The sequence below is a fragment of the Agelaius phoeniceus genome, chromosome 6, assembly GCF_051311805.1.
Source record: "Agelaius phoeniceus isolate bAgePho1 chromosome 6, bAgePho1.hap1, whole genome shotgun sequence".
NCBI classification, from domain to species: Eukaryota; Metazoa; Chordata; class Aves; order Passeriformes; family Icteridae; genus Agelaius; species Agelaius phoeniceus.
In genome coordinates this window covers 8,942,291-8,957,464 of record NC_135270.1, presented here as the reverse complement: position 1 = coordinate 8,957,464, position 15,174 = coordinate 8,942,291, and the positions used below count along the sequence as shown (strand labels likewise).

At 38.6% G+C, this 15,174-nt stretch overlaps 1 protein-coding gene across 7 annotated transcripts in view; it reads right to left on the bottom strand.

Annotated features, from left to right (window-relative positions):
- Positions 1-15,174, bottom strand: part of PPFIA1 (PPFI scaffold protein A1) — a 53,902-nt gene that overhangs the window by 13,259 nt on the left and 25,469 nt on the right. For 2 of the 7 annotated variants that reach the window (XM_077179587.1, XM_077179583.1), the window contains exons 10-21: positions 14,609-14,683; positions 14,098-14,181; positions 13,468-13,599; positions 12,020-12,082; positions 10,913-10,992; positions 10,540-10,672; positions 9,694-9,917; positions 8,888-9,119; positions 6,425-6,454; positions 5,552-5,703; positions 4,784-4,956; positions 4,577-4,670 (exon numbers count right to left, since the gene is read on the bottom strand). In XM_077179587.1, the coding sequence (XP_077035702.1) occupies positions 4,577-4,670; positions 4,784-4,956; positions 5,552-5,703; positions 6,425-6,454; positions 8,888-9,119; positions 9,694-9,917; positions 10,540-10,672; positions 10,913-10,992; positions 12,020-12,082; positions 13,468-13,599; positions 14,098-14,181; positions 14,609-14,683 (1,472 nt within the window). The remainder of the gene's footprint in view (positions 1-4,576; positions 4,671-4,783; positions 4,957-5,551; positions 5,704-6,424; positions 6,455-8,887; positions 9,120-9,693; positions 9,918-10,539; positions 10,673-10,912; positions 10,993-12,019; positions 12,083-13,467; positions 13,600-14,097; positions 14,182-14,608; positions 14,684-15,174) is intronic. The other 5 variants (XM_077179589.1, XM_077179588.1, XM_077179584.1 and 2 more) reach the window with 4 other exon arrangements.

Below are 15,174 nucleotides of genomic sequence, written 5' to 3'. Positions count from 1 at the left end.
CTTTCCAGGAATGGGAAAGGGGGAGGAAGGAAGGCACTGCTAGACAACTGGTTACAAATAATCATTCAGGTAGCATTTTGTGACCATCCATTAAGGTGGAACAGTGTTCAGCAGTCAGCAGCTGAATTTCCCAACCAAAAAAGACTGAAATGTACAAATATATCTAAGCTTTTACAAAGACATATTTCTGAATGTGGAATAAAGGATCAGCTATTTCCCTGCTACTGTGGAACACATTACATTCATTCCACAATTAATTAGCCCTAAACACATTTCGTTCTGCATCTCTTTGTTGTTTAAAGATTTAAAAATTAGAAAAATAAAATAATAAGATCATATGAAACATTGCTTGGTAAGAAAAGAATAATGTGCTTAATACTGTATTTGCCAGAAAGGAACACAAAGTTTCTTCCAAGTACTTTAGCTTCCAAATTAGTGTCTATGCCTTCCTTTTTAGTGGTTGTATTGTGTGGAGTTCAGAGAGTATCAGTGTCATTTCTGGTAGTTCTATAAGTCTCGTGGTATACTTCATGGTAACCATGAAACAGTGAATCCTTTGGAGTAGAATACAAGGAATACATCAAAAACGTAAGGAGAGGTTGTGATGCCAACTTGAAACTCATGGTGTAATGTAGGAAGAAAGTAATTGTGTGATGGAGGAAAACACATAAAAATAAAAACAAACAAAGAAAAATGTTTATGAGATAAGTTTATGCAGAAATTATTCAATGGATCCAAAGAGGAAAGCAACCATGAAGCGGAAAATTAATTGCAGAATTAGTTCATATGCAGTGAGAGATAAACTTGCTTGCACAGGAAATCCTTAACCCCAAAGCTCAAGATGCAGCCCAGGCACAAAACATCTCATAGGAAGAATTCAGAAGCAGCTGCTGTTTCATCTGCAAATGATGCATTGATGTTTTCTTCCTATAGCAGAGGAGTTCTCTTTTTCCACTATTCCCTTCAAAATCCACCAAGACACTCATTGCATTCCAGTAAAATGTGATCAGATCCCTGAGAGATCACAACTGAGACTCACAGTCCAACCATTATTTCTATCAGTTAGGAAATGGGTGCCAAATCCAGAATCTTTGTGAGGAAAAAAATACTGCAGTGGTGTCAGCAGTGTTAACAGCTGGTACAAACCTGGCCCTGTGAAGGATAAAAGAGTGCCAAAAGAGTAGCTGGCTACTGAAATAACTCCTGGGTGACAAAACCAAGGGAGAGACATCTGGAGACTTAATAAAAAACCTGGCTGAGCTTCCCTTGGAAGAGGAGCCCAAACATGCTGCTGCAAGGGGGGAAGGCTCGCTGTTAGACACATTCCAGAGGTATCTCACAGCAGCTGGGGAGGACAAAAGTTGTGGTCACAGGGAGTGAGAAATGATGACAAAGCTGCAGGTGGTGCCTGGTGCAGCAAAGAGTGCACAGGACCCTCCAGAGACCGTGTGAAGTATCTGTGCTCAGAAGGGCTCCTGGCAGGAGAGCACACGCTCACCCACAAGGAAAATAAAGCAGCCTGGATCACTTGGCCACTGGATTAGGACAGCATGGGAATGGATACATGGAGAGCTCATAGCCAGAGGGGAATGCTGCATCCCAGATTTCTTGGACAGAACTGAAGAGGATTGATTTGGAAGAAGTTCAGAAACAGTAAACACTGCAGTGTGGGGAAGGGAGTGATAGTGATGGAAGTGACAGAGCTTCAGGCTGTAAAAACTGAGAAGCAACAGTTGTAAAACATGAGATGGAAATAGGCAGAGCATCAGGGGAAAGTTAATATCCTTGTTCTAGACTGAGTTTGGGGATGTAGTAAGTGTTTTGTGTGTGAGAGTTCTCTTAAATTTAGGGTTGCCTTCCTTTTTGGTGAATACAGTACTAAGTTGGTGGTGCTGTAGCCAGAAAAGCACAAACACAGTTGTGGCAAACACTGTCACTACCACAGCTCACACAGGAGATGAACACAGCACTATGAATCACTTAGGTTTAGTAAACACCAAACAACACTTTTACAGAAATACATCTACCTTGGAGACACAAATACTTACTATTGCTAAGCAACTTTCAAATCCCAGATTACAAAACTAATCTAAGAGGGTTTAATATTTGCACTATAAAAGCTCACACCATGCAAATTTAGACAAGACACCAAACTAGGTGACACTGGATTTATTTCAGCAACACATTTTCATAATATATTCTTTTGAATCTAGTATTTCCTCTTATGATCAGACTTTTTTGAAGAAAGGATAGAGGTTTTAATATATGGCTAAAAAATCCAAACTAGTTTTATCATACTTGCACAACAATCCTAATAAAAACAAATACAAACTTACCCTGATTTTGCACTACCACATCAAATGGTAAACAAAAGGAAAATAAAATAATGAAAGACAAATATAAAACTAGGATTAAACTGAACTCAAAGGCATACAAAACCAGACAAATAATGTGTACTCTAATTTAATTCTGTAACTATAAATACATTTTTGTTAGCAGAGACTGAACACTGCCCTCAGCCTGTTTGTGCACAAGCAAGCAGAAATCAGAAAGATAAATGAGCAAATAGGGATTAGAGACAGTTATAAATAGAATGAGCTCTCGTTGTTCCAAGCATTCAGGTAGCTGGAATTCTTTTTGCTGAATACAAGGTTTTATAAGCAAACAGCCAGTCAGAATTTGTTTTAACCCACCCTCCTCCAATATCAGAGTGAAAAGCAATTCAGAGCAGCTCTACCGCTTTTTCTTTTTGATAAGGAGCATCTCAAGAAGGCAGCAAGGGATCTTTGACCCCTTGTGATAATATTGCTTCCCATTTTCAGAACACCCCTCAGGATTCTGAACAATGGCATGACAGCATCTTACTTGGGATTTTCACATGATAGATCTAGATTGTTTTAATTTCATTGAGTGGTAGAAAACAGAAGGTTCCAGGGAGACCCTAAAGCTCCCTTCAGTACCTAAAGTGGCTGTGGAAGAGATAGAGAGGGGCTTTGGAAGAGCTAAGGAAGGCAATTCCAAACTAAAAGTTTTCATTTGTTTAATAGAGACAGCTGCCGTTTAAGCAATCTGCAACATGCAGCCATAAATTATACTTTAAGTAATACCAGCACATTTTTGAAAAGCAGAATGTTTACAAGAAAAGCCATGATTTATCTGCAACTGCACTTCTTGCATTTCTTAAAGCAAGACAGTATGGATTGTTTCACTTGAGAATGAAACTTGTGGCTGGTATTGAGAAATACCTATATTGCTCAAAGAACAGACCTTACCACTCCTTAGATATGACCAGACTAAAACTATTTATTCAACCAAGATGTGGTATGACTTTAAAGCACCGTAGAAAAGGGAAAATACCAGATCATAATAATATATGATTGCCTTCAGAGCAGCAGTCTGAAGAAAAACAGCTGAGCCTTCTGTTATCCAAACAAACCCACATTCCATTCTGACTTTTCAAACCAACATGCTGCTGGTTTTCATTAGCAGCCGCCAGGCATTATTCTTATTAGTTAATAGAACTTAGGTACTGCAAGAAATCCCTCTCAAAGGAAAAATTAGCACCCTTTCTTTTCAACATTTACTGTCTGTCTTCAGAATGCAAGGAAAGTCTGACCTTCACCAGTTTTTTGACAGCTGAACAGAACAGAAGCAGCAGAAGTTTAAGGTATATGGCTCAGCACTGCAGGAAAACATGCAAGGAATGCCTGATCCTACTTATATGGGAATACAGGAAACACTCATATTTATATAAGCATCAAGTCAGGGTTTTTACCAGTAGCAATATCTCTTTTTCACCTATGATTAGTCTTTGCTTCATCTGTTCCAAGTCTGGAAACAACAAAGCATGCAAACAGACACTCCAAAGGTGAGCAGTAATCTAAAGATTTTCTGGGACAGAGTGAAAAATTTCTCAGGACTAGGAAAGGGTAACTGCATACAAGGTGCCATAAAAAGAGAAAAAGTCACAATTTATTTTAAAAGATTGAAGAAACCAGGGCAATATGGTGCAAAGAAAAAGATTTCAACAGACAATTGTAAAAAGAAGTGAAAAAATTAGTGAAGAGAGAAGCTGCCAGCAGCTGCAACACAAAGGGACAGAGAAAGGATCCAGCAAATTCATACACAGGGAGGGATGTCTGCACACAGCATCTCGTGCTTCCCTTCTGTCAATTCCTCCACAGTCTGGAGCAAAGAACAGCCAAGGACAACTTTGGGAAATCTCCCATTTGAATTAAAGGTATTTATAATTTATTACATTTAATACCTCCCAAAGCAGGTATGAAATATAATAAATTTAGGGGAATTTGGTAAGAGTCCACTTCTATCTCCTAATTTCTTTATTACAGCAGTCCAATTGTAAGTTTTCAGCTTAAATTCCTTTCAAATTTACCATGACCTATGCTGCTATTAATGTTCTGGAAAAATAGTTTAAAAAAAAATCTACAGAGGCTTATTAGCAATAGCACCATATAAGGCAAAAATACCCCAAAACCAAACTAAAAAATAAAACCACAGCATTTTTAAACAAAGCAACACATGAATAACACAGGATTAAAAATATTTGACAACTTACTTTTTCTGCATTTTCCTGTTTTTCTCTGCCTGACCTCCAAGTTTGCTGAGGCCTAATGCATCCTGAGAGGAACCATCTGCTTCTCCCAGGCCACCTACAAAAAAACCCCAAATTCAATTTAATCCTTTGTAATATTACTGATCAGGAATGTGTAAAACCCAAGCCCCATGGCCATGTCTCTCACTGTGTAAGAAAAAACAAACCAACCTTGTCCTAGAGCTTCCTTGCTTCCCTGTCCAGGTCGTCCCTTTTCCTTCTTGCCAAAGAGGCGGCCAATGGAGGATTTGATCCCCTTCTTTTTGGGGGCTTTGTGAAGGGAATCTTGGCTGCTGTTACTGCTACTAGGATTACTTGTTTGGCCGTCTTGTGAACCTGTTGAACTGTACCAAAAAAAAAGAGTCATAAAGGAGCCCATGGACAACAGATTCACCAGAGATAAGCTCAGGGTTCTGTGCAAGTTAATCGAAGTTCAGTAACTCACTAATGACATTTAATTTCATTTAATTTTATGAATTATGAAAAGAAATGTTGATAGCACAAGTTGCTGACTGAAAGGGGCAGACAAAGTTCAGAATACTTGAGTAGACTCCATCTCAGATCCTTAGGTACTTTGAAAAGGGTATCTGTCAATCAAAGTGATGGCAATTTTGCAAGTTATTTCTCAATTTATAGCTAAATAAAAACTTAAAGAGTTAAGAGCTACCTTTTTCATATCCCAAGCATGAAGATAACTTAATGCAGACTTTGAGTACTAAAAGCATTCCCATGAAGCCATTTCTAAACATTAGCAAAATCTACATTCCTAATGTTTATGTAACCATCACCCATTTATGTGTTCACACTCCTGACTTTGGAGAAACACTTTAACACTCGGACTAAAATCCTACAGGCTGAACAGCTCTGCAGTTTGGGGTTTTATCCTGATGCTGGAACACTGAATTCCTGGTGGGTGTGAGTGATTCCCAGCTCACTTACTTCCTGATGTCCCTGATATCTTCGTGGCTCACTGTGTGCAGAGCTCCTTTCTGGACTCTGTCCAGGCGCAAGGAGCGAGGTGAGGAAGGGGGCGATGTCTCACATTTTATGGTGGTTTTGTCATCTCGTACCTCTTCTCTGGAAGCTGGAGACTGATGGGAAAGGAAGAAAAACTTCAGGAGCAATGCCAAAACATGAAGGCAATATCAACTACACAAAACAGTGGAAGGAAGAATCTTATTTTAGTGTTAAAGGATCACTTTTGCCCTTACCATTCTGGAGTTGCCTATTTTTTGCTTGATTTCTTTCTGAATTTCTTGTTACCTTCAGTGACAAATGCCTAAATTCAGTCTTAGCTACTGAAATGAGATAGTAGCACTTATCTTTTATTCATTTATAGGGCTAAGAACTAAAGTAATGCCTTCAGCACCATAAAATGAATATACCTGTCACCAGTTCAAGCAAGTGCAAAGACAGAAAAACTAAAGAGACCTGTGGAAAGAATTAGCATGATCATCGACTCTGTGAAGTCAGTTTCTACATACCTGTGGCTACAAAAGTTTGAGGAACAGAAGAATAACGTATTTGTGTGTGCACTGACAGCTTTCAAAATTCAGCACTGATGCATGAAGACTACAAAGCAGTGGTTGCAAACAGAAAGCAGCACAGCAGTCGTCCACACCAGCAAAAACAGGCAAACAAACACAAAACCCCACAAAACAAATCCACACTTAGGCTAAAATGATAAACCATAATCTTGTTTTGTTACAGAGCTACCCTGCCAATGCTTTATGTTCCTGTTATCCACTAATGAGTTTGGGGACAGGGAGGGAGATGAAGGGGCACACCATGAAATAAACTAAAGATTTTTACCTTTCTACGGTGTTTCCTTAAATCACTAGGCTGACAGATGCATGCAAAGAAAAGAAATTTGGAAAAGCTGTATTTATTGTAAACTGTAGCACAGACTAAGACAACTAGTACAGACAAAACACCTTGGGGAGAATATAAACAACAATTACAACAATGGCACAGAGAGATACTGGGTATGAAGTACTCCTTAAATCACAGATTACTTAAACGTATCCCTGAAGTGAGGAAAAGGAAGCAAAAAATAAACACTTGGAGTTGGTTATCTACCAAAGTACCAGAGATGTTTGAGTGTGTTAGCACAAAATATGTGCAGCAAAAAAACCCCAATAAAGTGTGTGGCGGTGCAAGGTGTTGCTTTGAAAAGGTGAGATCTGCTTTCAACCTCCAGGTGAGCCACAGGAGCCTTAATAAATCATCTGTACTCATCCCTCCACATAATCCTGGGATTCCTGCAGCTGTTTCCTACACTGCACAAAAAGCAGCCAAGACTTTAATAATGTCAAAGAGTGCCAACAATAGCCAATTTCTATACAGTAACAGGATTCTGTTCTTTTTACAGCTTTCCAGTGTTGGAATGTTTGAGCAGGAATTCACCACCACTTTTATTTTATCCTCCATCCTCTGAACCTCAGTCCCCAGGGAGTGCCCACCTCCGCCAGTGCACAGAGCAAGAGTTACACAAACAGCTTATTCAGACTGATGCTGACAAAAGTTAAATTTAGATAATTTGTTTAATAGCTCTCATTATTTAAAAAGCCTGCAACCAAAAATAAAGTTGGTGCCCTTTGAAGTGGGACAGGGGGGAGGGATGTTGTTCCCCTCCCACAAAGGATAACTTTTAATTGTTTTTGATTTAGAATACATGTAAATTTTGCAGCATTAATATGGAAAGTTTTGTTCAATCTGACTGTAGAGTACTACATTACTAAATCATAAGTTCACTGAGTCATAGAAGGGACCTTTAAAGATGATCTAGTTCCTCCTCAAGTTCTTGACAAAGCACTGCAGACTCATTTTACCATTACTGGATCTTTCATCCATTAAATTTGATGAGCATAAAAATGAAAATGTTCACCACATGGAATGAACTGCCCACAAGGACTGCTCAAGAGAGCTGTAGGCTTCACCATTTATCATGTTGATGCTTTTTAATCATGAGGGGCTTTCAACTGACTGAGCTGCATAACCACTGGCATTAAGCTAATTTGCCTACATGATCAAAACCCAATGCAACTCTCTATTAAAACATTAGAAGACACAGCAGAACTCAGTCTAATAATCCATGATAGTTCTTGCTGAAGTTTCCAGAAAGCTCTTGTTCTCTAATTCTTGATTTCAAGCTTTCACAAATCAGTTGCCAGGTACAAAACTCAAATACAGCATAAACACCAGATCAAGTGACTTCAATGAACAATTAGGATCTAAAGGGAACTTAATTACAGTTCACTTTTTCAATTGCATTGGATTTCAGACCAGACAATTCTCCTGATCTAGTTTTGGGGAAAAGAGCTACTTAAATTTGTATATGGTTTTCTGCATGAGAAGTTATTTAGCTTAACTTATAATTGTGAAATGTTAGAAGATAAAACACTCCACAATTTGAATTTTGATAGCTTTTCTTTTAGAAGACTGCTTACCCCTAGACATATGGCTAGAGCTAGTACAGTTATTTTTATTTTAATGCAAAGAAGACAAAATTATTCCCTTTTATGAAAAAATACTTTTTGGTGTATGTGCACATTAATTTTAAAAAGCCAGCAAAACTACTTAGCTGAAATACTTGGTTTTAACTGTTCGTTTTATTTAACATCTATGTAAAACAAGAAAGGGGGAGATCTGTATCTTAATTGTACAGATGTGTTTACATGCACAAGGCAGCTCCTAGAAGGATTAATCTTTCTCAGCAGTCATAGGAATGTCAAAAGAAGGAAAACATCTTTCTCTACTCTCTGAACTCCTAAGACTAAACTACTTTATCAACCACAAGGTCTAACAGGTATTTCTTTTACCTATCAGGCTTTAATAGCTTAAAGCAGGACACTAGCACTCATTAATATTCAAACAGCAGTGATACCATCCCAGTCTTCCAGATTAATATGCAAATCACTTTTTAGCTGAGTGTTTACTGGAATACTGGACTGCTAAAAATAAAGTTTAAAGCAGATGGAGAAAGTGGTTGAAAAGAAAACATTATTTCTTCTAGAAAGAGGTGTCTGAAGAAAGACCATAACAACAGAAGGAATAAATACTTAGGCACGAGATGTTGACCAAATTATAGACTCGAGCTCTGAACGTTTTTCCTAATCATTATGTATCTTACACTTTTTATAGAAGTTGAAAGGAAGCAGTAGAAAAACCTAGAGAAAGGAAAAATACAGCTGAGTAAGCAGGAGAGGAAAGAACAGCCCATGTCCTAGGGAACAGGAGCGCTCCGAGGAGGAGCCTGCAGGCCGTGGTACCCACCAGTGTCATGATGCCCAGCCTGTCCACCTCCCTGGCGGGGCTGTGCGGGACGCGCCGCGGCGTGGAGCGGCCGCTGCCGGGCGGGGAGGAGCCGGCCAGGGCCCCGCCGAGCGCGGGGGCCACCGAGCCCAGCGAGCGGAACCGGCCGTGCGCCTCCAGGCTGCCGCTGCCCACGCGGCTCTCGATCTCCTCCGCACGCTGCTCCGTGTTCTCCTTCTCCTCCTGGATCAGCCTGGGGGAAAAAGAGCCTCACAGGGACGTGACATTCCAACAGGGACTACTGTCACCGTCGTAGTTTCTGAAAAATCCCTTCACCAGGATTTCTCCTCCTGGGAAGCTGAGACGCCTCAGAGAAAAATGAAATGACATTATCTCATTTGCTTCTCCTGTGTTTTGCTGTTTTGGAATGTGGTTTGGAGACTTTTTTTTTGTCCAACAGGTGGTTGTTTGATTGGTTTCATGTGAATTGTTTTAACTTCATGACCAATCATGCGGTAAAGGCTGTGTCGGGACTCTGGAAGGAGTCACGAGTTCTCATTATCATTCTTTGTAGCCTTCTGTCTGTATCTTTTCTCTATTCTTGAGTATAGTTTAATGGAGTGTTCACATCCTATAGTGTTCACATAATAAAATAATTAGTCTTCTAAGAACATGGAGTCAAATTCATCATTCCTCCCCTTGTCAGGGGACTCCAGAAAACGCCACAAAGGCCACGCAAACAGAAGCGGCACTTAGCAGAAAAATGTGGGGAAATTACCATTTTTTAGCATATTTTTATCAAAAGCTCCACAGCAGACAGGCCATACCTGATCTCTTTGTTGATTGCATCTAACTGTTCCTGCAGCATTATGGCCAAAGTCTGAGCATCAGCCTGACCACTTGGTGACAGCAGATCGACTGAGCTGAAAATGGTCTCCCTGTCATCCTCCATGTCAGACACATCCACATCACTCTCAAATGCTTGTGCCACGTTTGCCAACACACTGGCTTGCTGGGCCCGCTCCCAGTCCTGCTCATTCAGGGTCTGAACCTACAAGAATCCATTAAAGAAATAAATCCAAGCTCAAATGGAAAAAAGTGACATCTCTACTACTTATCAAGATGTTTCAAGTAATTTATGTAAGTCCACTTACATGCTGAATGCATCCATCAAGACAGCAATGTTTAGAGAAATGTAAAAAAACAAAAGCTATAATGTAGGAAGCTTTAAACTTCATTTAACTGCAAGATGCAGAACACACATTTAATTACAGCAGAATTTTGCTATCAATTCCAGGGGAACTGTGGAATCAGTTTTATATAATGGGCACTCATGCATCCTGAAAGGAAATGGAAACTGCTTGCAGAACAGTAACGTGTTAGATTAGAGTGGACAGACACAAAAGTAGGACTGCTTCAAATTGTGCTTTATAGGCTTATCAAAATTAAAAAACAAAAACAAAACTTAAAAAAAAATAGGAGCTCCAAACCATAATCTTGCAACTATTTGCTAACAACTAAAAGGTCCAGCAGCTGTTCATGAGTTGGTAAAACAGGATCTATAAAACTCAGGAGTTTTTTGCCAGGTTCTCCCAGTTTTAAAACCTCCTTGCACCTGATTAGCCTCATGCACTGAACAAATCTGTTTTGTTATCTGTATTTTCCCTCCTTACCTTGGAAGGCTCGTCCCTGAGAGCAGCCAGACGCCCCTTCTGGGGCCGCCTCAGCACGGAGGAGGAGCTGTAGGAGTCTGTGTGACTGTCCCCCACAGAGGAGGATGGCACAGGGAATCTGAAATCTGCTCTGCTGCAACACAAAACAAACATTTCATCTTTACAAAGGGAGAAAGAAACAAAAAAAGTCGCCCAAAGGATTTCTCTTGTCCCACCACTGCCATTTGTTTTTAAGCAGTATAAAAATTGTTTTATATGCTTTATAAAACTGAATTTATAGCTGTGACTGAAACATTTTCATTTATAATATACAAGATTGTATTTAGCATAATGACCTTAAAGAAAATAGGAAAAACCAAACTACTGCAGGTACCTATGATGAAGTGATGTGGCTCTGAGCCTCACTTGGTCATTTTCAGCCCTTAATGCATCAACATTTAATACGAGTTGATCCTGGAAAAATAAATAGAAAAAACATATCATATGCTTTTAAAAAAAAATTAGTGTCAAATACAAATTTATAAGCTCGCATTTAGGGTTTTTATCTCATTTCTCTGAAAGTTGGAAATAACAGATTTTAAGATATAGCCTTTATCTATTTAAACATTGCTTTTGCTACACGCAATACAGCACTGTCACAAAAGGGCATCCCAGAATAATTCTGCTGCCTCTCTACCCTGACTCTAGTAATGACAATATAGATTTTAAAAACAGCTATGAGTTCACAGGCTACAAAGTTAATTATAATTAAGTGATGATAAGAAACAAGATTTGTTCAAGCTTTCTGCACTAAAGGATCTAAAAGCATTCACTTTTAACTTGGACATTTTTACATGCTCTAGAAACTCAGAATTTAACAGCAGAGAAATACAATGAATGTGAAAACAACAAAAGCCTAAATAAAATTAAAAGTGGCTGATAATGAACATCTGTAAGGAGGGACCTTGTCATTTCCAGGACAAGCAGAATATAAGCTGCTATTGCTAAGGAGCAGCCAAGTCTAATAAGTATTTCTCCCTCTGCTCCCCAGTTCTTAAAACTTTAAAAATAAATGTAACGTTAGCAGTTGCACAAGCATTTCATGATATTCAATGCTTTGAGAAAACCTTATGGAAAAATACCCCACATTAAAAGTATTTCTCATTTGGTTTTGCTGTTCAAGGTCATATGTACAACAGTACAAAAATTCTACACCATCTCCAAACTTTGGCCAATTGCCAACATATCCAGGCACTTCATATATTCAAAAGTGTGTTAAGTCCTGGACTAAAAGGTTATGTATTATCTATAAAATCCCCCTAAAACTGTGGCACACAATGCCATAAAATAAGCAATAACAACTCCTTTCTCTTAAACAGAGCAGGAAATGTTAAGTTTTATGAGGAATTAAAATCTGATCCTGCTATGTAGCAGGATCCAAAATAATAAAAATATAAGTTCCAAATAAGTTCCAAAATAATATTTCAGAAATGCAGTCTACCTTTTCATGCTGAAGTTCTTCTATTTGTTTTTTTGCATTTTCAATTTCTCGAAGAAGTGAATTCTGAAATTAAAGGCATCACAAATTAAGTCACTCATAAGCTTTACACTTTTAAACCATAACCATGATGACTATCAAAAAAATGCAGTCAACACTACACAAATGCATCTTAAATTACACATGCTTGATTGCTTCCATCATTTCACTTTGATTATAGTTGAAGGTTTATCCTTCCAGGTGTACAGCCCACTAAATAATGGATTTAGTAATAGTACTGGTTCCATAAATCTTTAATAGTAATAGCAGCCTTTTAAAGCTCCATTTCACAGTCTAACTTGTAAAAAAAGGGAATAATTATGCAATAATTCAAAGTAATTCAAGAAAGAGCACATGATCAGAACAAAGTCTTAATGTTACTTGAATGTTTCTTCCCAACTTAGCATAAAAGAATGAGCTGGAAGCCTCAACAAGAACACTTTTCTAGAAGCTGTTAACTACAGTAAAGGACAAGTAGATTTTCCTCATTATTTGCAAATGTAGTTATGGTTTGGAAGATAAGAGGGAGTCAGGGTCAACCCTGAGACATCACCTATTATTCAAGCATTATGCATGAATGCAAGAGGAAGCAAACATTCAGTACAAATCTGGAAACACCATTTGTGTTCCAAAGCATTTTATTGCCATGACTTTAAAACCAAAGACACTCAGATTTTCCTGAAACATTTCCCCAGATGGTCATTTCACCCTCTAGCAGAAGAAACCAAATATATTTTAATCCAAGACCAAGCAACTCAAAGTCAGCATCAAGCAAAGTGCCACTTTAGAAGACATTGCTTTGCTGGATGAAGTATAAGGGATCTAACTTCAAGCTGTGCCTGGAAGAATAATCCACAAGGATCTAGATCCAAAAGCAGAAGGGAAGAGAAGGAGTGAAAAGTGTGTCAGAAGAGATGAACTAAGTGCAGGGGAAAGCTCCAAGATGTGCACTGACAGTCCAGGAAAAGCCCATTTACATGCATATAATGAGTCCCAAAATGAGCTACCTGAGAAGAAAAGCAAATTGCAGGAATCCCACAATGACTCAGGGGAAGTGGTGCAGCCAAAAGCAGTGGGAAACAAAGGAAACTGAACTGGAAAGGTCAAAGTTCCAGTGCTTTAGGCTTCCTGTATTACACTGGATGAGCCTATTTATGCAATCTGCACCAGTCAAATGAAAAAGGATAAAGCTTCTTAAAAGCTGCCTTCTCAACACCACAGTGCAGTGCCCAGGGACAAGCTCAAAAATTATTTTTAAGAGCACATTTTCAAAATCCACAATGAAAAAGAGCCTTAACAGCACCTACTTATTAATAAGGGTTTTGTGGTTATTTGTTGAAGTTTCAGACATGTTGCAAAAGGCACAAATCATGACAGAATTACACATTCATTACCGGATTGTGACTTGTTACCTTGTCTTCCAGGGCAGCCATCCTCTCCTTGAGATGAAGCTGGAGCCTTTCATTGGATTCAGACAGGAGCTTATCAACAGTTTCTGACAAACGTTTATTATGCTCTTCATTCATCTTCTCTCTCTGTCTAGCCTGAGATACAAAGAAGCTGCTGAAGACACTTCAGATTTGCAATATCTCTAACAATTTCCAAGTTATGAAGGCAGCAAGCTTTCTTTAATCCAAATGCATTTTTTTAACAACAATATTTTTCCATAGAGGAACACTGCATGTGGCTCCAGGGCTCTGTAAAGGGAATCTAAGGGATACTTCAGTCTTTAATAAGTGATCCAAGATCAGAAGTTCAAAAATCCAAGCCTACATTAACAAAAAATTTAAAGGCACAATTGAGAATGGATTCCATTATCTGTAACCCAGGAACCAATTTTTCCATAGTCATTTAATTCAGTAAGTTTCTTCAAACTTTTATTGGAGACTTTCAGCACATTCTCCTTGAGATTTAAGGTTAGCCACAGTACAGTGACTCACTAGCAGCCAGCCTAAACTCTAGTTTTATTTTAAAGCTGAGAAACAAAGAGGATTAGGTCCTTGCTTTCAGCTCTTTATCTTTGTCAAAATGATGTGCAGTACCCTTTGCAGTTCTTGATTCTTCTCTTCAAGCTGTGCCTCCATCTGTCTCAGCCGCTCCTCGATATTGCCGTGTCTCTCCTCAGCCTGTCAATTTGAGAGCAAAATTAGAATTTGGGTGGGTTTTTTAGGCTCCAAAAGCACAGAAACACTGAGGCACAGGAATATTTCTAACATGCTTTGCACAACTGCCATTTATGATAAAGGACAATGCAGAACAGATGCTTTTCTGTCACCAAAAGGACCTTGCAAGAGTTCAGATGGGAAATGGCAAAATGATGAAACCTCTCACCCCTAAGTACAATCATGAATCAACTACTACTATTTGCAAACAAGCTTGCAACAGCAAAGTTCATTCATATCCCCAAGAAATAAAACCAAAAAATAAATAAAAGTCAAGACTGAGTGCATTTTCAGCTTCTCCTCACTAGCCTGGACGATGGGACCCTTTGTTAGTAATCATGGCAAAGCAGAAAGCAGCAAGCAGAGACAAGGACTAAGATACAAATTCTACCTTCCTAAGCTTGGTGGCAAGTTCCAAAACTTTAGCATCTTTAGCAGCAGAGCTCCCAGGAGACAAAAGGTCAGACTACAGAGCCAGTTAGGGACAGGAAAGATAACAGGGAAAAAAAATGAAACTAAGGCTTTGAAAGAAAACATGCGCAACACACACTTGAAAAGGCTCATTTGTAGTTAACTAAATATAATTCTTTAGATTTCATTACTCCATTTGCAGCCCTCTAAAAATCCTGGTATTTGGTCATACCACAACTTCTCTCACTCCCCCTTGCTTCACTTAGCAGTGTAAGAAATTTAGGTTCAGAAACAGTTCATGTTTAGAAGACTTTATGCCTATTATTGAATATTTTTTTTATTAAAAAGTACCAAAATAATGATTCAGGAAGATATTTTTATGATGTAGAAGAGTTAACAGAAAACCCACTTGAGTTCCAAAGAGCAGAAACTTGAAAAAAAAGAAAGAGTAAATCAGAGTGTCTTCAGAGAGAAGAATGGAAAAAAAAAAAGTAGGAAATAAACATTTTCTGCAGGAAATAAATATTTTCTGAATTATTTGTAGTA